Raw genomic sequence first — 22,524 nt, forward strand, 5'->3', positions numbered from 1 at the left:
GCTGCAGCGGGACGAGGCGCGGCGCGGGCGGGCGGGCGAGGCCCGGCAGCAGCGGCGGCCCCGCTCCGCCCCGCGGCTCTCCCCGCCCGGCCGCCCGCAGCCCTGCCCGGGTCCGCCCGCCTGCCCAGCGCCCCCGAGCACTGCCCTGGGCAGCGCCGGCACCGCCTCACGGGGGGAAGCGCAGGCAGCGAGGCGAGAGGAGGGCGCCGAACAGCTCTGGCTTACTGAAACCAGTACAGGAGCTGCCAGGACAAATTTTGCTATTTAGCCAAAAATAGCTCGTTCAGGGTTAGGCTTTTTTTTTTTTTTGTCCTTTTTGCCTTTTTTTTTTTTTTTTCCCTTTTTTTTTTTTTCCTTTCTTGTAGTGGAGCGGCCGGAGCAGTGCCCCCCGCGCAGCGCCGGCCTGAGGGCAGCCGGGCGGCCGGGCAGGATGTACCAGGGACACATGCAGGTAAGCAGCCGCGCTCGGGCAGCTCCGGGCGGGCTCCGGGAAACGCGGCTCCGGGAAGTTTCGGTGGGCTGAGCGGAGGGGAGATGCCACCCTGGCACTGTGCAACAAGTGACCTGGTGCGGTGTGACCGTGGCGCTCCGGCTCGGGGCCGAAGGGAGCGGCGTGCCCGGGGCTGGCGCTGCTCGGCGGGGGAGGATGGCAGAGGGGTTCTGTCAACTTTGTAACTAGGTGAAGTTCTCTGTGTATTTTTCCGTGTGCGATGCCTGCTTGTTCAAACAGATTCAAGGGAGTATTCCAGGGCAAACATTGTTATGGCATGCTTTAAGTGACACATGTCTCCTGCCATCCTCTTGATGCATCTCTTCCTGTATGTCAAGTGAAGGGCAAACAATAAGGGAAAAGACAGAGCACTTGCTTTGCAAAATCTGCAAAGGTTTCACAACACACTCAAACTGTCGATTTGCTCAGTGTGTTGTGTTTAAAGGGGATGGATTTCTATTCCTCCCTCCCCACACGGGATGAGGATTAATTTTGCTAAGCCACGGAATGACTTTGTAGAATGAATTCAAACACCTGGCAAAGAGACTTCAACATTTTAGGCAGAAATCTTGTCTGATGATCCTACTGATCTGTTGCCTTGGCAGAATACAGCCCTCCCTGATAAAAACATTCCACTGCCTTGGACCTGATGGCTTTAACCTTGACTCCCGCTCTCCTTCACATGGCTCTTCCTTGGAAAGCCAAGTCTGTTTTGAAGGAGGGAGTATCAAAGTGGAGTAAAGGTTTTCATTGATCTCCCAGATTCATTCCTTTGCTTTGACCCAACAATCTGGCTTGGTGTTCACCGCCAGGAACAATCAAATGCTTTTATCAGGCACCAGCCTTGTGTGTGGTGTTAGCACCGAGGCTGTTCAGAGGGGAACTGCAGCCTCGGGAGGTGCGAGCTGACCACTTGTGATTGGTTTGCACAGCATTCAAACCCCGGCTGGGTGCTCATGGGGACAGCAGGAGTGTCAGAAGATGAGTTAAGGCAGGACTCTGATCCAGCACTGCCTTCCAGAGCTGAATGACACCGGTTACTCTTTCATGTTTGTGTTATCTGGTAGCAGCAGTGATAAATAATGTGACATAGCACTGCTTGTAACAGAAGAGCAAACAGGTTTTAACATGAGATGAAATCAATGGAGAGAGTATGCATGTTACCCTTTATTTCTGATAATAAGGTTAAAACACAAAACCAATCCTATAAATAATGCGGCTGAATGGGAGGTTGCCAAATAGGTATTTACATCCTTAAGAAAGCAGAGGTTCTTTGCTGTGAGTGACATCTTGCAAGATTTCAACAGACATACAGCACTTTATAAAAGGGAATCTAATGGAATCTTGAGGTGTCTCACAGCACTGTAAATTTTCTGAGTCATTCAAAGATTGAAGTCAAACTTGCAATAGGAAATAAGGTCAAAACATGCAAATATGTAGTGACTGGTGTACTTCTTTAATTTTTTCTTTCAAAATACTTCTATTTTTCCAGCTCAAATATAAATAAATTATAACTAAATTATCTTAAAAGGCATGCTGAGGTAAAAATACTATTCCTGTTGAGTACACTTATAATTTTTAAATACAAAAGCCCACCTCAGTTCATCATCCAAACTTTTGAATACATTTTTGTCCTAACAGGAAGCATTAATGAGCTTCAGATAACATCTACAAAGCTTAAAGCCTTAGGAGAGATTTTCATGTTTAGTATATCCTTAATTAGATCCTTTAAGTGAGTCAGGCAAAGACAATAAAAAGCTAATTTCTTTGCAATGAGATGATCTACTGTAATGTTGATTAAACCATGTTGGGACATAGGCCAAGTTACCATACAAATACATGAAAAAAAAAAAAGAAAAAAAAAGAAAAAATGTCAGCACATTTTAAGCATTATAGGTTCTTTCTTGCTATCCAAGACTACTTCTGAGACTTTTACTAATTTAGGAAGAGCTATTTGCTATTACCTAAAATAAGGTGAACCATAAACCCATCCCAGTTTGGGTGGATCAAGTCAGACACATAGGTCAGCACCCTGGACTCCTAAGCAAAAATGATCTGATTTTTAAAGCACTGAGCCCTTAATAGAACTTACACTTCTTGAAGAGAAGGTGGTGTTTAGCTGGGTAAACTGCACTGGGTACATCCAAATGCAAAATGATGGGTCAATATCTAACACCTGATCCTGCGCGCCTTAGAGCAATCGCTCTTCTGAACTTACCGGGGTCAAATGTAGGATCTGATTTAGAATTCCAGTAATCATTTCCTTTTTTCCTAGTGTTCTGTTCTCAGATATAAAAGTAAAATCTGCAGAATTAATTCCATAGTCCCCTTATTTTGAAAGATGCTTGCAGAGCCCTGTTTCACTAATAACCTGCTGTAACTCAGCTAATTCTTGGAATACTTCTAAAAGGGGAGAACCTTAACAACCGTGACAAGGTAATAAGCATAATTACAGAGATTGGGGTTTTACCTATCTTGAGAGGCATCAATCATTATCAGCTTCAGTGGGGAATTTCTGACTAAGCTCAGTAAATTGTGCAAGTGTAGATGAAATATACTTTGTATTTAAGCTCTGCTGAAGTCCACCACCGAAAATACTTCACTACATCAGGCCATAATGTGTGTATCTCTTCTTAATTTTTTGTTTATAGTACAGATTAGGTTTGTTGGTTTTGTTTTTTTTTTTTTTCCCCAAAACCAGAAAATCACTTTGTTTATTCCAAAGACCTAGGTTTAGATTTTCTCCTTACTGGTTTCTAAGTGAAGCCTCACAACACAGAAATACTGAAGAGGTCCTAAGCTAAAATTTCAAAGTCAGCTTAAAACATCTAACAGGAAGGTATGTCCTGCCTTCACATTTCCAGGTGCCTTTCTGTAGGATTTGCTTTTGCCATCACTTGTGCAGCACATGCTTTCAGGTGAAACACCAGGAGAGAGGTGAAGTGCCCTTCCACAGAGCCAGCACCACGAGCAGCACGAGGATGCAGAGAAGTGCAGTGCCACAGGAGCTCTTTCAAAGCTGTCTCACCATCCTCATGAGATTAAACCTTTGATTTCTCCATGTTTGCTGGTTGGGTTTGCACAGTGACCACAGGGATTGCCCTGAGTCCTGAGGCAGCAGCTGCCCCTCCTGAGCCACGGGGGTGAGGCTTCTGCACGAGAGAGAGAACTTCAGATGAGATGCACGGGTTGTTTGTCCACAAATGTACAACCTCAGTTATGTAAGAAGTCCTGTTTAATTCAGTAGATGTAGGCTCTGACAGGGTGGAGCCTGATGGATACAGGAGCACACCCTGGGATTCACAGATAAGGCAGAAGAGCCAAGTCTAAATGCTGAACTGTACAGGTGAAAGAGAGTGTTTGTCTCCTAGGATAATGTGTGCAATCCTGTGTGTGTGGTTTTCCATCTTCAACAGAACAGTAGCCGACCAGATGGAAGCAGAACATAAGCTGAGTTCAACCCCCAATCACTACTCTCAAATTGCTGTCATTTTAACAACCAATTATAAAATGTTTTAAAGTTTTTACAGTATATTATAGACCTGATACCAGTCCTCCTGTTGACTTCTATGAAAGTACTATAAATGAGCAGGGGGCAAATTTCAGTCACAGAATGAGATTTGCACAGCATTTGGCTTCCTATGAAATTCAAAATAAATGCTTTCAAAACTGTTTGCCCTGATGCTGTATTTAGTCAGCCTTCCCCAGCACAAATGCTTGAACAGAAGAAGTGCTTTGCCAAATGTTGGCATGGGATTTTATATATGGCAGTGTTATGTTTTGAGATGGCTTAATTTAGACAAAGCAGAAATCTTGACCACACAGGGGTACCAGAATTCCTCTGGCACTTTTTTGCAGGAGCAGCCTTATTAGTCAAGATGCCTTGGCCAAGTTCCAGATCAGATAGTTGTCTCCTAAACTTTTAATTGCATAGGCAATCAGCTTCATGCCCTTAATTCTTGTGTTGTGATATTTAACATTGTGCCATTGGCATTTCCTATTTACATGAAATGATCCATATTAATCATTCCTGTTTCATTTCAGTTTGTCAAACACACACCTATATGCTCGTAGAGGGTCTACAAAAAATAAGTATGTGTACATGAAAATTCTTGCAAGTTGGAACCTCAAGGGCTTCACATCTTTTAGTGGGCATGAAAAGTATTGCTAAATATTTTATAAAAGGCATTTTTGCACTGATTAGTCAACATTTAAGACACAGCTAACTCACTGAGGAAAGGGAAGCAGAACAGTCTCAATATGAGCTGCAGATGCAGAGCCCATTTTGGTTTACTTGGAAACCTATTAAAAATATTGCAACAGTGTTGGTGACACTGCTACCTAAAGTGAATAAACCCCTAGCTATTAAAAAGTTATGAATAAAAAAAAATAAGTAATGTGCATTTTTACATTAATAAAACAGCCCACAAAGAATATGCACAATGTAAAATTCCATTCAATACTAAGTTGAATCTCTGCTCAGCTGTTAATACCAGCATAAACTTAATAACTTTAAGCTACAAAATTTTAAAAATCTGGGCACATGGCTGGAATCCTAACTGATCTCTAGTGGTGTCTATGAATCATAACTCCTATCCTATATAAAATTACGTTGTGATAAGCTGATAATATTTTATTATTACAACTCTTTTCTAAAAAAGTACTCACAACACTAGGGTAGTCTTTATGGTGGTAGGTGTTCCAATTTGCCTTGATATTTTCCAGTATTTCAGTAGCAGCCCTACCAAGTTTTGAACAGCAGATTATGAACTGCTTGTAAATTGAAAAAAGGTAAAACTAATGAGTTCACTTTCATAGAATGAAGTTAATTCAGAGAAAGTAGATGATGAATTGCATTTGGCAAAGGCACAGACTGAAACTGTAAAAATTGTGAGCATTTGCAATGCCGGTAGAGGAAGCGTTGCTTGAAGCTGTTGAGCAGTTTTATAAGAGCCTGGTAGAAAATCTTGCAAAGGCTCAGAAATTCTTGGCTCATGCTGTATTTTTACTGGATGTAAATTAGGAAGAACTTTTACTAACTAACTAAGGATCCACCCCTCTATTCTGGAATTAAATTCATTCAAAAAATAGAAAAACAACAGCCCCTAGTGTAGTCCCTGTCATATATTAATATAAATGTTAGTCTAAACCCAGTGTATAACTTTCACCAAAGAGGCACTGTTTACTCAAGAACCATGCTGTACTTTATTTTTTTAATCTACCATTATTTTCACAATTTACTATGCAAAGGAGGAGGATAAAAAGTTGGGATACAAGTCCACCAGCTGTATCAGGATGAATTGTTCAAATAGAACTGATAATGGAGCCCTGGAAAATGTTAAAGATAGACTTTGAAAATGTTAGGCTTTGTGTTTTCTCAGATCACTGCACCTGCGTAAGCAGTATGAGGAATGATATAATTGTTAGATGTGATGATTGTTTAGTAACTAAATATAATTATTGTATAATCATAAGAAGAATCATGAGAAACTATGTTAGAAATTGAAGGGGGAACCATGAGAAGCCATGCTTGACTGAAATCTATGTATACAATAGAACAATATGAGTTTAATAATTAACATGAAAGTCCTATAACGATAGAATATAAAAACACGATCATCTCGAATGTGTGGCCGGAGTCAGATTTGAGTTGGATACTCCTGACACCCAGAGCTCTTAATAAAAGCACCTGCATATAATCACTTATGTGATTATGTGTTTCTGAATGCTAACAGAACAACAGGCATGAAATGATGGAAAAAATAATTCATGCAGAAATTTAGACTTTAGAAAATGCAGTCTCATAACTTGGCTTTAGATTATTTTGTAATTTAAAATAATCTTGTTTCTAAGCAAGCTTTAAAAAAAGGAGTGTTGATGTACAAACCAGGTCCATTTAAAAGCCTCTATCTAGCTCAATTTGCTACTCTTTTTGCAAATGTTGAAAATGAAAAAGGTAAAAGCACTGAAATAGTACTTAGAATTAATCTACCCAGCACACAAAGTATGTATTAGTTGTTTGTATCACAGAATCTAATTTTGCACAGTCTGTTTCAGAAATAGGTGATGCAAAACTGAGAGAAACACTTGTCTACCAAATTAGAGTAATGGCATGTAAACTAGAAGGTGACTTACTGTAGCTATGGATTTTCATCATTGTCCAGTAATATTTCTAATAAAATGCCTAAGGATCATAAAGACCAAATTCAGCAAATTTTTCTGCCAGGTTAGAATTATTATAAACAGTCTAACATTTCATTGCTCTGCTCTCAGGCTTTTGAAGTTCTGAGTCATTGGTACATTAGTTTTACTTCCAGTGGTTTATTTGCATATAAATAAAGTAAATTCTAAAATATCAAGTAAGTGAAACTCATTATACGCAATGGAAAAAAAAATCCATGTCTCATCAGTTTACCCATGCCCAAAAATACAAATCACAACCCAAAGTTTCATGTTAGCCCCTGAATGGATTTTCCCAAATTTTGCACAATTAATCATGTATCAGCATTGCTGCAGCTCCTCTCAAATAAAGATTTTGTGCCAAACTTCTGCAGGTTGGCATAGCAGATGTAAGTATTAAGTTTTCTTCCTCTACTTCTCCATTGCCTACCACGACACTTTGATTTGCCGCCGCTGCTCCTCTCACTGTCCTGTTTGCTGATTTTCTCCTCCTTGCTGGAGTTTGAAGGCTTTCATGAGATGTTTTGTCTCCTGCCACGTTTGTGGTGTTTTCCCTCCTGCTGCTCAGGGCAGGGCAGCCAGATCACCCACCCATGGCTGCTGCCTGCAGCAGGGGCTGAGTCCCCCCTCAGCACCCCTTGGGCACAAAACAAAAGTGTTCCTTCCACAGCCAGGTTCTGCTCCCTGAGCAGTGGTTCACTCACATCATTAGAGGGAGGTGAACTGGTGGGGGAAGATTTCTTACCAGCAGAGCTCCCTCTTCACGAGCTGGGTGAGGATTAGGAAGCAATAGGGGACTCCCAATAGAAGGGAAGTAGCCAGTTTAAAAAAAAAAAAACACCTGAATTTTATCTACAATGTTTGCAGGATAGACCTGTACACATAAACTCAGTCTTCTCACATGCTTCTCTATTTTGGCAATCCCTAGGGGAAAAGAGCCACACTAAATAAAGTGTTTGTGAGTTTCCCTGTGAAACGTGGAGCACTCTCCTGCTTCATGTTCACTTGTCTTAGAGCAGCCTGCTGTCTTCTGGTTCATTTGTGTTCATGTTCATCTGGTATCATTTCCTTTTTACACCTCTTACCCCAATATGGGGAATACAAGTTACCAACACTTTTGGACAGCATTTTTTAATAAAATATGCATTTAGAACAGAATAACATCTATGCATTTAGAACAACAACAGAAGCATATGTGATAAGGAAAGTGCAGTGCAATTAATTTAGACAAATTACCTTCCTTGATTACATTAGGACTTTGCTGTTATGAGATACATAAATTCAGATGCTCTTGTCCACTGACATTTAAAAATGAGAGCTTCAGAATTATTTTGACATGCATTTACTATCAATCATTTGGCTTTATAGACTTTAATAGTTTTCAAAAGCTGAGGAAACAAACTTTGAAATTTGCCTCTCCAACGTTAGAGCCAGCAGTATCTTAACCTTTATATCAGTGTATCTACTTTGAAATTACACTGTTGTAAAAAATGCAGTCATTTGCTTCCATGTCTTTTTCATGTTAATTTCTGTCTTCCCAATGTCACCAGTCGGGTTCCAAAGCTACAGTGTCAAGTAGTGAATAAAGCATTTCCTGGATAGGGGTAGGGAAGCTGACACAAAATGCCTTTTCAAATTCTGCATTTTCTGACTAGTCGGTGTATCAATAAAAGGTCCAGGAACTCTTATTCACTGTTAATTAAAAATCAGTTGAGGGGAAATACTTGCCCATTTAAGCTTAGCCTGAAATACAGAAATATGATTCTCAATAAGTAATGCTGAATATTAGAGTTTAACTTCACAGAATTTCCTGTGGTCAATTTTGCTAATATTAATGTAGGAATAAACAAAGACTATAATCATAAATAGAAGCTTTTTGAGTATTTCTGAGTATTATGTAAAACTGAGAGTAAACATCACATTTTGATAGGTTAATAATCTGTCAGAAACTCTTAAAACTGAAAAAAATAATATTTTAAACAAAAGTACAGATTCATATTATTTATGCTAGGTAGGAGGTGGCCTTAGTCCTCAATATGGCCTTGGACACCATTGTTACAGGAGTAATGACAGAAATGTGACAGAAATGATTAATAAAATAAAAAACACAGCTTGACATGTGTCTCATCAAAGTGACAGGTTATTTCTGCTGTCATTCATGAAGTTTAACAAGGAATGTAATTTTCCAGTTGCAGGCTTGAGATGCAGATGACATCTTTCATCTTTTGCTATTTGTTGTCTAACACTCCTTTTAAGAACCAGGACAATTTTAGAAGGCTTTGAAAAAGGAACACAAGAAAGAATGTATAATAAAAGTGGGGGGGAAATTATTATGTATAACAGAGAAAACAATGCAAAAGTATGGAAACTAGGAAATAAGTGATTGGTGGTTTTGTTCTGAACAGTTGATATTACCACTCTACCCAATCCAGGTAATGTACTCAACATGACAAGTTATATACAGCTAGAAGAGATGCATAGGATTGCCTGAACCTGTGCAAACAAAAAAATTGTAATTATTAGAAGACAGGTAGATACTACATGGAAATAGTGAAGGAACAATGATCCATGTAATACTCACAAAAAAGGATTCCATGCTGTTCAGGAAAGGCAGAAAAACAAAGGTGTTGGTTACATTAAGATCTTGGACCCAAAGAAAATGAGCAAAAATTTTTTAAGAAGCTTCACAACTAATACTTTCAATTTTTATGTTGTTGAGGTTATGCCTTAATGCAGAGTATGGAGAGCACACAGAGGATGAAGATAGTCCCTCATAGGCAGAAGGAAAATATGCAAGTTGCCTAAAGTAAAGCTTATTTGGATCTTAGAAATATATTAAAGTATATTAAAACAATCATTGGAGGTTTTTTTTGTTTCTCATGAAAAAGTGGGAGGAGAAGTAAAACATACTCAAAGTGGCATCTGTATTATGGATAACCTAATTTATGGTGCAAAACCAAAATGTTTAAGAGGGTATGAATTCTTCAGCTATTACAAATGTGTTATATTAAATTGAAGACTTGGTAGAAAATATATTATAGTCTAGTTACAAATGTGAACAGAACAACAGAAAATAGACCAGATTTAAGATAAGGTGAGAAAAATGGTAAGACAACAGCCCAGATACCCATATGGCTATCTGTAATCTTCAAGGTTTTAGGGAACAGATTTCAAAGAGAACTAAACAAACCTAGACCCAAAAAAAAAAAAAATTGAATTTGCCAGGAAAACATAATGTCAGACTAACCTGACAGCATTTTCTGTTATCATAGCTGGGGTTTTAGGCAAGAGAACTATAGTGGGCGTGTTCTATATGATCTTTGGTAAGCATTTGTTATGGTGTTACAAAAGAAATTATTATTGGAGTTGGAGAAGGTAAAGAATAGCACTAAATCTGTAAAGAAGGCAGGAAACTTATTCATGGGGAAAAGAAAAATAGAGCACTAAAAGAAGGACTGTCAGACTGAGGAAAGTTTAAGAGGGAAGGATTTTGTGGATCACTGTTGGAAGCGGTTGTTTCTGATGTTTCATCCACAAACACACAAGAAGCAGGAAGATGGTGACTGCATTTGTTGATTACTCAGTGCTGGAAAACATTGTCAATATTGGGAAACATTCAGTACTGCTGAGCTCCAGTCACCACACAGAGGGACCTGTCTGTACTTCAGCAATAAAAATACAATTTCATTTAACACTATCATCAATAACGGAAAGCCTACCCTAAGCCATGGACTATCATTTAGGAATTACTGAGAAGAACAACTTGCACACACATAATGACTGCAAGTTGTCAATAAAATACATCCATAAAAAGACAGATGCAGATCTAGCTTTAGAAGAGTTTTTTCCAGAATAGTCAGGAAAATATCAGTGCCAGTTGACAATGCCAGCAGCAGATTTTCAGTTGAGAATCTTGTACAGAAGGGAGGCATGGAAACAGCTCCAAAGAAGGATGATCAAGGAGAAGGGAAAGTCTGTCTTGCAAGAAGAGACCAAAAGATTTTGGCTTATTTCATTGAGCAGAATGACAGCTCAGCAGGACCATAATCACAGCATGTAAATGCATCAGGGAGATAAACACCAGATATGGAAAAAACTAAATTAGCTAAGAACAAAACTGGCATGGAAACAAATGGATATTAACCAGCTGTGAATAAATTTAGGTTGGAAATTAGAAGAAAGTTTCTGATCATTAGAGCAATCAAGACTTCCAGTAGCCTTCCAGCTGGAATAGTGGATGCAAAAAAACAAATTACTTTTAAGATGAAACACAGTCAGTTTCTGAGAGATTTGGTATGACATGCTGCCTATGAGACCAGAAGATTGAAGCTCCAAGGAAGGAACAGTACCTTCCTTGTCATAACAGAATCAAAGAATGGTTCAGGAGTGGAGCACAGTGGATCACCAGGTGCTACTTCCCAGCTCCAGCAGGGTCATCCAGAGCACATGGCACAGGGTTGTGTGCAGATGGTTCTGGGGTGTCTCCACTGAGGGAGACTCCACATCCTCTCTGGGCAATCTGTTCCAATGCACAGGAAATTTCTTTCTCATGTTCAGGTGGAACTTCCTGTGCATCCATTTCTGCTCATTGCCTCTTGTTCTGTTGTTTGGCACCATCAAGAAGAGCCTGGTGCATCCTCCTGACCCCCTCCCTTTAGATATTTATACAAATGAATGAGGCCCCCTCTCTGTTGCCCCTCTGAGTCCTCTTCAGAAGTCTTTCAGAAATTGCATTCTCAAATTTCTGTGACTTCAGCAGCAACACACCCCGTGTCTGGTTCAGAAAAACCAAAATACTCAACATCAAGAAGTCAAAAGTCTTCCTGTTACAGCTGTGGAAGGTTTGACTGTATTCACAGTTTGAGTAACCTTCTGCTAGGAGACCCACACAGGCAGTGACAAATTTGTACCACTTTGCCAAATCCAAAACATTATTTTGAGTAGAGCTGAGCTTTAAAGTTTGAATATTCTCTCTGCCAGCTTTCTTATCAAGTCTCCCACTCTGCTGAACTCATGTTTTTGCTTCATCTAAAACCTTTACAATCAGAGAAAATGTATTTCCCCCATACAGCTAAACTCAATGGCTCATGTTGGAGACATTGAAGCCTTTCACCACCTTGTATTCATGTGGGCACTGCAGGCTGGAAATCCCCAGCTGTGTCAACATTGTGTAACAAGAAGCTTAAATTTATTTCAATAATAACCAAATTTTGTGTGCATGAGGATATAAACTAGAACCCATCAGAACCAGCAGGGATATTTTCCCTGACGTTGGCTGAGTCAGGAGTAAGCTCTTTTTCCATACTACCACCAGCTCACTTTTCTCTCCTGAGCTTCAGAAACAAATGCATTGGTTATTATTTAGAGTATGTGGTCTTAAATAAGAGAACTCTGTTTTGCAGTCCTAGTCAGGAGAAACTGCTGAACTCACTTTGGACAGTTCTTTTGGAAGGGATCACAAAGCCACATCTTAGTGTCAGTGCTCCTTCCCTGTACTGAGTCAGAAAATCACTTCTGGATTGATTCAGGCTCATAAAAGTATCTCAGGATCTGATTTCTGGAGTTCCTGTCCCATCTCATATCTGTGATTTGCATCCCACGATGTATCAGGGAGACAGATGTCCCTGAACACTCCATCACAATCTGATAACATCACTGCAGCCTTGCAGCTCTTGGTCATTATCAGTTCCGTGCTGTAGTAACTGAGCATCACTCTGCTACTCAGATCTTAGAATTTCAAGACTCACACCAGCAAAAGAGTTTCCAGATAGGTGAGGTCACTGGATATTGGCTAAACAAAGATATGCAAAAGCATATCACTAAATTTTCTGAGCAGGGGAATAAGTTTGTTTTCCTGCCATTACACAAAAAAATTAATGTTTTTTTCCAAAGTGTTTTATAGCTGTCAAAGAGAAAGCAAATTTCACTGCCTTTTTCTCAAGTAGTCACTGACCAATACCAGAAATAAAAATTCAAATAGAACTTCAAATAATTTAAGACTAATTCCTTTATTTTACTTGGGACAAATCCTTACCCATGTGATTCTCAGTTTATTACAGTGTCAAAAAGCAGCTGTGAGAGGGGCCAGGCAGTTGACACATATGGCCCCAGGTGCTGGAGCACTTCTATGGGAAGAGGAATCTGCCAAAGGCATCCTGAATATCACTGTGGTCACCAGCTGCTTTAACAGCTGGTATAAATCTCAGCCTGCCCCGTGGGCAGGGGATGTGTACATTCACTTCACCCTCTTTTCTCAAGCTGTGTTAGGAATGACAGTTTCAACAAAACCTGCTGTTAAAGACCACAGTATTTGCTTATAGTTGCTCTCAGCTCTGACCACAGTTCTTTGTCATTAGACTGTGTGAGCTGTAGGCTACTGCTTGTAGAATCCCAGACCAGCTCTCCAGGGAGCACCAGCAATCTCTCAACAAATGTAATAAGGAAAGATGTGATCCTCGGACCTCAATTCCCTAGGGATTCTTGTTTAGGAGGAGAAAGGAGTCCCAAGTTCCTTCTTCCTCTTTAGGCTGCACTGCCTCTAGAGCTATTACTACTAATGATACCAAAAATTATCTGTGGTGGATCTTGGAGATGGAAAATAGAATCAAATCAAATAGATCTTGAGTGGAATAGATCCCTGCAAGCTGCTTAGCTTTACCCCATCCTGACATCTGCACAGTCCCTTTTAGTTCAAGGGATGATACAGATGTAATTAGAAGAGAACCTGATGGAAGGTATTAATAACAAAAGCTAAATAAAATAATGTCACAGATTTATATTGAGAAGCTATTTAGGAATAAAGGTATTTTTTTCACAAAATGCTGAAATAAAGGAACCATTAAATCAAATCATTTTAAGAGAAAGCTACATTGCTTTTTTAGGAAAAAGAGAATGAACAGAGGGCACTGCTGCCAGCTAGGTGTTTGTTAATTTTTCATGTGAATTTATTGCATATGTAAGTGATTGAATTAGTAGCACTGACAGGAACCCAGGCACGGTAAAAGCTTCCTGCTACTGACACAGCAGTGCTCAAGCTGTGCACTCCTGACCATTAGCAGCCCTGCTGTGGGAGCCTGAGCCTGGCTCAGCCCGGGCTGCAGAGCTGCCTGGAACGGGACCGAGCCCTCCGGAACCAGGGCTAGCATGAGACCACTCCACTCCTTTAGATTAATGACCTCATTTGGACTCTGATGCCAGGCTCCAGGGAAGAAAGTCCAGTGCAAGCTAATATGCTGCCAAAATACTGCAAGGTAAGTTTGGGGGGGAAAAAATTGTTACGAGGATTTTGTGTTTTGAGGTAAAGAGACTGAATGCGGAAGGGAGTCAGAAATGGGCGGCTCGCAGGAGAGAGCGTAAGGGGCAGGAATCAGAATGTTTTCTCACCTTTGAAAAAAGAGGGTCATTTCCAAACACTCAGAGGCTGAGCAGCGAGATCTGGATCTTCTGTCACCCAGCAGTAGATTGCTTCAGAACAGCAAGGCTTTGAGAGCAAACTGGGGGAATATAAATTGCATATATAATAATATAAGCATGCCAGTGTGTTGCCAAATATTACCATCTAAAAGGAATATAAGTATCATGGCTGCTGTGAAGTCCTTAGGGAGGCTCATAACCTTTTGGGAACCCTTTCCTCCTCCCCTGCAATGTATTAACCTTTTGACCACGTCGGTGCTTAGATGTACATAACGAAATGGTACATGCAGACAGATACAGTTGGGGAGCGGTAGGAACAAAACATCAGGGATGCAGGATGTTGTGTGAATTCTTTATCAAAATCTCATAGCCAAGAATAGATATAGAGCTAAAAAAAAAAAAAAGGTATTTCTGATGCATTATGAATGTGCAGATGAGCAGCGATGGAAAAACATTTCATGGCTGTCCTACAAACTCTATTCCTGTAGCGTCAGATTGTGACAACTTAAAGGAACAAAAATGAGCTTTTTGTACAAGTAGCACTGCTGGATTTAATGGTGCTGCTAATGGAGCAAGATTTTTCTTGGAGTAAGGGTGCCATAAACCAGCCCTCAGCCACCACTTCCTGTTTACTTGTGGTTTATTCTCTAGAGCAAACCCAAGTTTCTCTCACTGCAAATTTCTAAAATTCTTCTCGTTACTAAAAAAAAATTATTGTTTAGTATTTTCCTTTGTATACTGTTCATCCTCATGGAGTGTTTTCTTTTCTAGTCAGTCATTTGACATGTAGAAGAATGAATGAATTAACTGTTCTATGATTTAAAGAGGTACTCTGCTTTACTCTGCTAAGAGGTAGAGCTTCACTTAACTAACATGTTCTTTTCAGTAGATATAGACAGCCACTTCTAAAATTTCATTTAGGTATCATTTGTAATTAATTTGAACAATGCTAGTCACTTAGTAAAGTTGCTTCAATTCTTTCCTTTTTATTGAAAGTTATTTCACTGCTGCAAGCAAGGTATTTTATTTTATGATTTTCCATATGGTTGGTCCCAAGGGAGAAAACACAAAAGAGTTCCAAATTAAATTCTAATCCAATTTAACAACAGCTGTAAGGGAAATGAAGACATATTAGCTACTCTAGAACCTCAGCCTCCTGGAAAAATGAAAAATGAAGCTGATCATCCCAAAATTTTTATTAGTTTAAGTCTTCACCTATATAAAAATGTATAGTGGGCAGCTGGAAACAAATCTAGGCAGAAGCTCCCATGGAACTATGACATTGTACTGATTAAAAGACTATCAACATAGACTGTGGTGCATGACTAATAGCAAAACTAGCAAATGTTTTTTACATTTGGATCACACTTGAAGTTACAAAAAAAAAATTGTGTTCCAACACCTTGACAGATTTTGAGGCTGGGAGGATCCGTTTATCGACCTTTCATGTGAACTGTAACGTAATACAGGCTGATCACACACTTGACACAATTGATCTTCAACATCATCCTTTGAATGGGAGCAGCCCATGCTCTGGAAAAGCATTTAATTCAAGCTTAAAGATTTAAGTGATACAAAAATCCACCATCACTTGCTCAAGATACTCCTGCAGTGATTCTCCAGACTATTCTAAGTATTCTTAGCATCAACGAAATATTTGTTTTGTACACACACAAAATACATTAGAAACTACCTTAGAGTAATGTAATAAAGCAGATAATATTTTTAGAATTCTCAGGTAAGCTGTATTGGAATGAAAAGGCTTGAAATTACATTTATAGCCATGAAGCATGCAGCTCGCTCAGGAGCTGTGCAAACAAGCACACAAAGAATCAGTCAGAAGAGCCTTCTTGTTCCCACTGAGTTTTCCAGTTCACTTACAGTGGTTAAAGTGGCACTTGGAGGAGTTGGAGGAAAAACCCTCAAGGCATCAGCAGCCTCCTGCTGTACATGGCACAAAATGAGCTTACAGTGTAAAAGTGTCCACTGCCTCTAGAGGAGCCAGGATTTCACCTCTAGCCATGTGGGAGGGACTTTTGATCACCTCTTAGAAAACAGCTGGGTCACGAAACAGGAGAGCTGCTCTGCGGAGGAAATAGAAAATCTATTCACATGTGTATCAGGAGTGTGCATATCTATATTACAGTAAGCAAAGGGTAGTCTTACCTCCTCTGAGGTGTTTGATCATCTATTTTAGCATTTTCTCAGAAAGTTCTTGCCATTGAGGGGTTTTACAGTCCAATTAACACAACAGGGAGTGACAGTCTCTAAGCCTGGAAATAGTTCTCCCTAACAGTGATGTGGGCAAGGCTGCAGATAAGAAACTCCTCTCTTATGCATGGAAAGGTAATAAGGTTATTTAACCAGTTGCAAAACATGGAAGAACCATTTTTATCCATACTAAGAATGGAAGAAAAAGACAAGGAAGCTTGTACTTGTCAGGAAAAGAAATAGGTTAGCATGTGTCCTGATTTGGGAAGAATAATCAATATTTAAAGACACTGAACAGACTACAGTTGGAGACAATCCTCTCTCCAGGAGAATGTTAGAAGCCAAGAAAGGACCAGAGGGAGACTGAAAGGGGAAATTGCACTGTGCTGGTAAATCAAGGTAATGATAAACACAGGTCAGAATAGCAGAAGCATTGACTCCACCACCAAGTTATCATTTCCCTGTTCAGTGGAGATTACATACAATATCCCCTACTGCTCTGCTTTATTTATGATAACCAAGCCAATACTCCTAGAACTTAAAACAATATTTCATGCTTTCCAGTTGCATTCTCTGGATTCATTTCTATCCTGTTAACTCCATCAAGACACCAGTTTCTTGGGTTAATTCCCTTCTCATTTCTTGGCATAAATAGTAGTAATTTCTGTGAAACTAATACCAAAATGCAGTGCACTGATTTGGAAATGTTTTGTGTACACATAAAACAGAAATAGAGTGACCTTGCCTGAAAAGTACATTACTAAATACTTGAATATTTATCAGGACTAATCAGATAAGAAATACTGAATTTCAGAAGCTTATATATTTCAGACAGTATATTTACTTCCTTTCACAGAAATTATTCAGTATCATTAATTCAAACCAAAATACATCTACCATATCTTTTTAATGCTGGATTAGGACTTAAGGGATGTTTTTATTATATCTTCATGACAGTATAAAGGCCAAAAAAAATTCCTTTTCATAGACTCAGTGGATGAATCCACTTGTTTATGAAGCAAAGCCTACTTGTTTTATTTAGAACAGGCTCAGCAGAGTGAAATGAATCTCTGCCTGGATGCTGTCAGCCTGACTAAGCTAAAGCTGTGCTTTACCTTGAATTTCTAACATTTTGACCAACAACTTTTTTTTTCCCTCCCAGGTATTTTATTTGTATTTATCCAGCAGCAAAAGTTGATACTTAATAATTCACCAACAAGACTGTGTGCGTGCACCTTTCCCTTGCAGCTGTATTTACTCAAAACAAAGCTATTCAAATGAGCCTTAATCAAGACACATCATTCTGCTCTGTGTGTGAGCAAATCCACCCAGATCCCCTCAGCTGGGAATGCCAGCAGTGGAGCCCCAGACAGGAATTCTGGCCACTTCTCTGACAGGGCAGACTGGATCCACTGGGATGTGGCATTAATGCCACATTGAGCTGATTTAGGATTCACCTGGGTTCCCTGAGTACTCAGCAGAAATGTTGGTCCTTCCGTGCCTGCTGAGGCATTGTTGGAAGCTGATGGAGGAGCTCCTTCATGCTTGACCCTTTGCTCTGGCAGCACAGCTCTTCCAGAGTGTCCCTCCGCGTCAGTCTGTGTCCTGCCCTGTGACCAGCTCCACAGTTCCACGTGGAGAGCAGTGTCACTTGTTACCTGGAAATTCCCAGGGAAAGATAATCTCTTTTAAAGGCTTACTTTAAATACAATTAGGGTTGAAATTACAGTTTAAAAATACTATGATAAAATAAAAGCTTTATCAATAGCTTCAGAGTGCCAGGTGTTTTGCTTAAGGGAGGCCTGTCTCCTACATGCCATCCATCAGTGTTATTTAAATAACATTTTGACAGCTCAGCATAGCAGGTTATACTGGAGAGTTTTCACAGAGACTGAATGGGATATGTCAATAGCCCAGACAGCCTGTGAGGTGTTTGTGATTCCCAGTATGTCAGATTTGTTGGATTCTGCCAGGTTGCCCCGTGTAACTCAGTCAGAGCTAACTGCTCATGGCTGTGAGTTAACAAATACAGCTGTTCTTAAAAAAAATCACTTTACTGAGCAATAGTGCATGTTCTTTTAAACACACTCCACTTTCACTCCATCATCTCCCACAAAAAATAGTGTCTAAAGTGCTTTCTGTATGGAGTGGCTGTGAGCTGGAGTTAATTCAGTGCCTGAGACTTAGCAATACATCAAACAGCGTGGAGAGAAATAGCAAATTTCCAATGGCTCCAACAAAATAGCTTGAACACCCTGCCATGAGACACAACCTTTTACCTTTTCACTTGGAGCTATGGATCCTGTATATATTGTGCTGTAAGCACTAAGGAAAAATTAGAATGGCAGATGCCAGAAGGAAGACAACCATTTTTTCAGACATTCCAACCCTGAGCAGCAGCTCTCTGTGCCAGCCTGCAGCTGGGGGAACTTTCTGCTCCTTGGCATCCATCTGCACATGGAGCTCGTGGCAATGAGTGGGCAAGGCCACAACTGCTGCAGTTCACACTGCAGAGGCTGCACTCTTCTCAAACTTCTTAAAATAAATCCCTATCTATTTTATCAGTGCAGCAATCTGAAGTGCAAGTGTCTTGAAAGATTTCTGGCTTTATCTAAAATATGAAATGTATTTAAAGAATAAAGTTTTCGTGTAGAGCTGGGAAGATAATGTGAGCCTTGTGGGAAATAAAGCTATTTGTGTAAGGAACCTTTTCCAGCCTGGATGCTTCTGAACATACTCAGCTCTATAGCCATAGGTACTTGGGAAATGTGGCTTTAACTTTGTGACTAATCTCCAATGGCAGATTTAAGAATGAACTAGAGAAATAAATCAAAATCTGTTTCCACATGAAGTTTAGGTCATTTGTAAATAAAAGAAGTAAAGAACTTTTCTAAATAGGCTACCTGTATGACTAATGCTTCAGGCAGATAAATGCAGGATTTAGCAGAATCATTTGGAAGGTCACAGAAAGAGACTGCAAAAAAATTTGCATTCTCCCTTGCTACCAGACCTATAATGGAAAAGTATTTTGTGTTGTTATGAAAATTTGTAGGACTGTAACCTCTACATAATAAGAGTACTTTTGTCCCCAGAAAATCAATAGCTGTATCTTCACTAGAGGTAATCACTAAGGCCAAAATTCTAAGTGCATTTTTGAAAAGCAAGCTTTTATTTCTATATGTACTTTTATATACGTAACCAGAAGAGTAAAATTAAAGAAGATCTATGATATCAGTCTAAAACTACCAGCAAACACCAGAATATCATCTCCAAAACTATTCTAAAAGTTATTCTTCTCTATGTGTGGACTTCAATATTTTCTTATCAACCCCTCTGCCTTGAACATGAACTTTTGGTGTCATGGTGGACGTTATCCTGTACGTCCACAGAGCTGGCAAATCAACAGTAAATCCACATTTCATACCAATATTTATTGGTGTGCAGTCAGCTTGGCAAAGACCTTTTACTGGGTCCCCAAGGTGTTTGAAGAGTGAGTCTCACTGGACACAAGGTTCACTGTGCCTGTAAATACAGTCCCCTGTTCTCTGTGCTTTGGTTCCTCTCTTCATAAAAACACCTCAGGGACAGTACCAACCCATCTGAGAGAGATCAATCATGTGGGTAAATTCACTGATGCCTGTCAAGTTCTTCTCTTAGATACTTTGATATAATCTGAAATAATATCTCAAAATAGTGGGAATTATTAGCTACTACAATATAGCCAGTTATTTAGTTTTTAAGGCATAGGACAGGAAATACTTAATCCAGCACCATTAAAAATTATTTGGCACACCCATAGCTTCAGTCCAAGATGTACATACATTCCCAGACTAAAAAAAAAATCTATTGTTTCAGCACATCCAGAGGGTTATGTGGGAAAATAACAGCTCAACCTGTTAAGAAACAGCTGACATCAGCACTTTCTGCAGTGACCCAGCTACTTCATCATAGTGAGCTTCAGCCTGTTTTTCTGGCTGGCAGTAGTGAGCAAAGAGATACTGAGAGAAAAAAAAAACAAAATGAAAGTTGGGGTGAGACATTAGCTTGAGAAAGCTGCAGAAGGAATGTCTCTAACTCCATTATTCCCAAGTTTGCAGGCATTCACCAGTGGACTGCAAAGACTTGCTTGTTTTCTACACATACATGCAATAAAAACTGAAATCACCAAAGATTTAGTGTCTTTTGAAAAATACATGGGGAACCTCAAGCTACATTGTACCTAATAGGAAAATTATTGCAAAATTTCACCACAGCTGATAGATTTGTAGACAGATGGCCTGTATACACTACCCTGTGGTCACCTCCAAGTTGTTTTGGGACTCAGGCCCTTGGATCAGGAGAAAGAAGAAAGAGCTCTCTGGTTTTGTTGGTCTGTGAGTATGTTATAAATATGAGTGCCTTTAATTCTTCTATTTATCACCATGATAACTTAGCAAAAAATCGAAAAATACTCACTAAATACACACAGCTTCTCATTCATACACATGCAGAGAAGGGTAGGTGTGACAGTGGTGAAAGAGTTCTGCCTTAAAATGCTGATGGGAGTAAGGAGTGGGTGGCAGAGGGGGGAGCCCAGGTGTGGGTAGAGGCTGGTGGACAATCTCCAGGGTCACTGAGGTGCTGCAGAGACAGGTGTTGTACCTGCTGCCCTCCTGACACATGTGAGGCTTTGTCAGTAAAGTATCTTAGACAATTCTCACTGATTTCCAGAATGTCATTGGAAATCAGGTCAGTAGTTTTATCTCCATCTTGTAAATGGTGAAAGCTACTGAAGGAAGTCACTTTTCAGTTCTACACAGCAGACTGAGAGGTAAAACACATCAGAACTTGTAGACCTAAGTTTCAGCACCTAAATTAGCTCCCTAGGTGCCTTGGAAATCAGCAGGCTCCCTGTGAGAGCAAATGCAGACTATTCCCCTTGCTGCATCAGTGAAGTGCCTGTTGCTGGTTCTACAAACAGCCATCCCCTGCCTCCAGAATCCCACTCAATAATGCTGCCTTTTTCCTTCAGTCTGTTCCTTCCCTCTTCCAAACACCAGTGCCTGAAGGAAACATGGCATTTGCAACTCCAGAAAGAGTATGAATGAGGCTGATCTACAGGAGACTCCAGCAGTCCCCCATGGGGAAACTATCTGACAAATCCATGCTTTTGGAACAAAAACCAGGTTTTGGTCAGCAATTTAATCAAATGTACAAGTTACATTTTCCATTGCAAATCCTAACATTGCTGCGTCCTCATTGTGATGCTCCAGTATTCTGCAATTGTACCATAAATCTTCCTGAAACACATTGTCTGTCTGCTTTAGAAGTGGTGTTCAAAAACACCAAGTCATGGAGCGCAATCCTGAGCTGGGAGCAGAGAAACCAGCATAACATGCAGGGTTTTCCCACCTCTCAGGTTTAGGAAGCAGTTATATTAAAGAAGCCTCAAAGAGCTTTCAAGCTTCATTTTTCCAAATCTAGCCTCTTTTTAACATAATAACTCATACATGGCTAACAACCTCCAGGCAGTAATCCTGAACAGAGAGTCAGAGAAATTAGGCTAAATGCTGCTGCCCTACAGGTTTTATTTATGCTGGTAAAAGGTCAGGGGAAGGGCCTGGATGCTGGACTGTAACAATCTCTGCCTGGCTGCCATAATGGTCCCTGACAGGCTTTCACCCTCTGTTAGCCCCGTGCACTCTTCCAAGCAATTCCCAGGCAGGATTCAGAAGGTGGCAGAGGACAGTGACCACTTCCAGTGGCAGCAGCACAAATCAAAGAATGAGACTCCAGTTCCTCAGCTGAGACCAAGAGAATCTGTTCAGAATGCATCTTTCAGAAAGCCAAGCAGTCTTGACAGAAACAAGAGGAAGACAAGCTGCATTCCCCAGTGCACTCCCAGCTAAACAGGATGCATCATTCACTTCAAATGCACATGGCTGGGGTGTTTTTAGCACTGTTACCTGCCTTGTCTAATTAGTTATTCCTAATTGTATAACCCAGCACTAACTTCGTGGTAATGACAGCTTTGGAAGAAGATTTTCATGGCTGAGAGAGAGGTTTGCTTTAAAATCTCTAAACTGAAAATGTACTCATAGAAATTATAGCATGCCCATTATGCAAAAATATGCAGAATTATGTGAAAACAAGCAGTCAGCAGAGGGCAGGTAGACTGTGCTGATGTCTCTGGGTGATATGTGTGTTTTGCTGTCTTAGCCATTCTCAGCAGTTTCTTTTGTGAAATAGAA

The 22,524-nt window shown here is 40.0% G+C and overlaps 1 protein-coding gene across 2 annotated transcripts in view; it reads left to right on the forward strand.

The window, feature by feature from the left end:
• Positions 1-340: 340 nt before the first annotated feature.
• Positions 341-22,524, forward strand: part of PEX5L (peroxisomal biogenesis factor 5 like) — a 102,462-nt gene continuing 80,278 nt past the window's right edge. The window contains exon 1 of one of the 2 annotated variants that reach the window (XM_036388727.2): positions 341-451. In XM_036388727.2, the coding sequence (XP_036244620.1) occupies positions 431-451 (21 nt within the window). In that variant the 5' untranslated portion in view covers positions 341-430. The remainder of the gene's footprint in view (positions 452-22,524) is intronic. The other variant, XM_036388730.2, reaches the window with a different exon arrangement.

The sequence above is a fragment of the Molothrus ater genome, chromosome 10 (assembly GCF_012460135.2).
Source record: "Molothrus ater isolate BHLD 08-10-18 breed brown headed cowbird chromosome 10, BPBGC_Mater_1.1, whole genome shotgun sequence".
Taxonomy (NCBI): Eukaryota; Metazoa; Chordata; class Aves; order Passeriformes; family Icteridae; genus Molothrus; species Molothrus ater.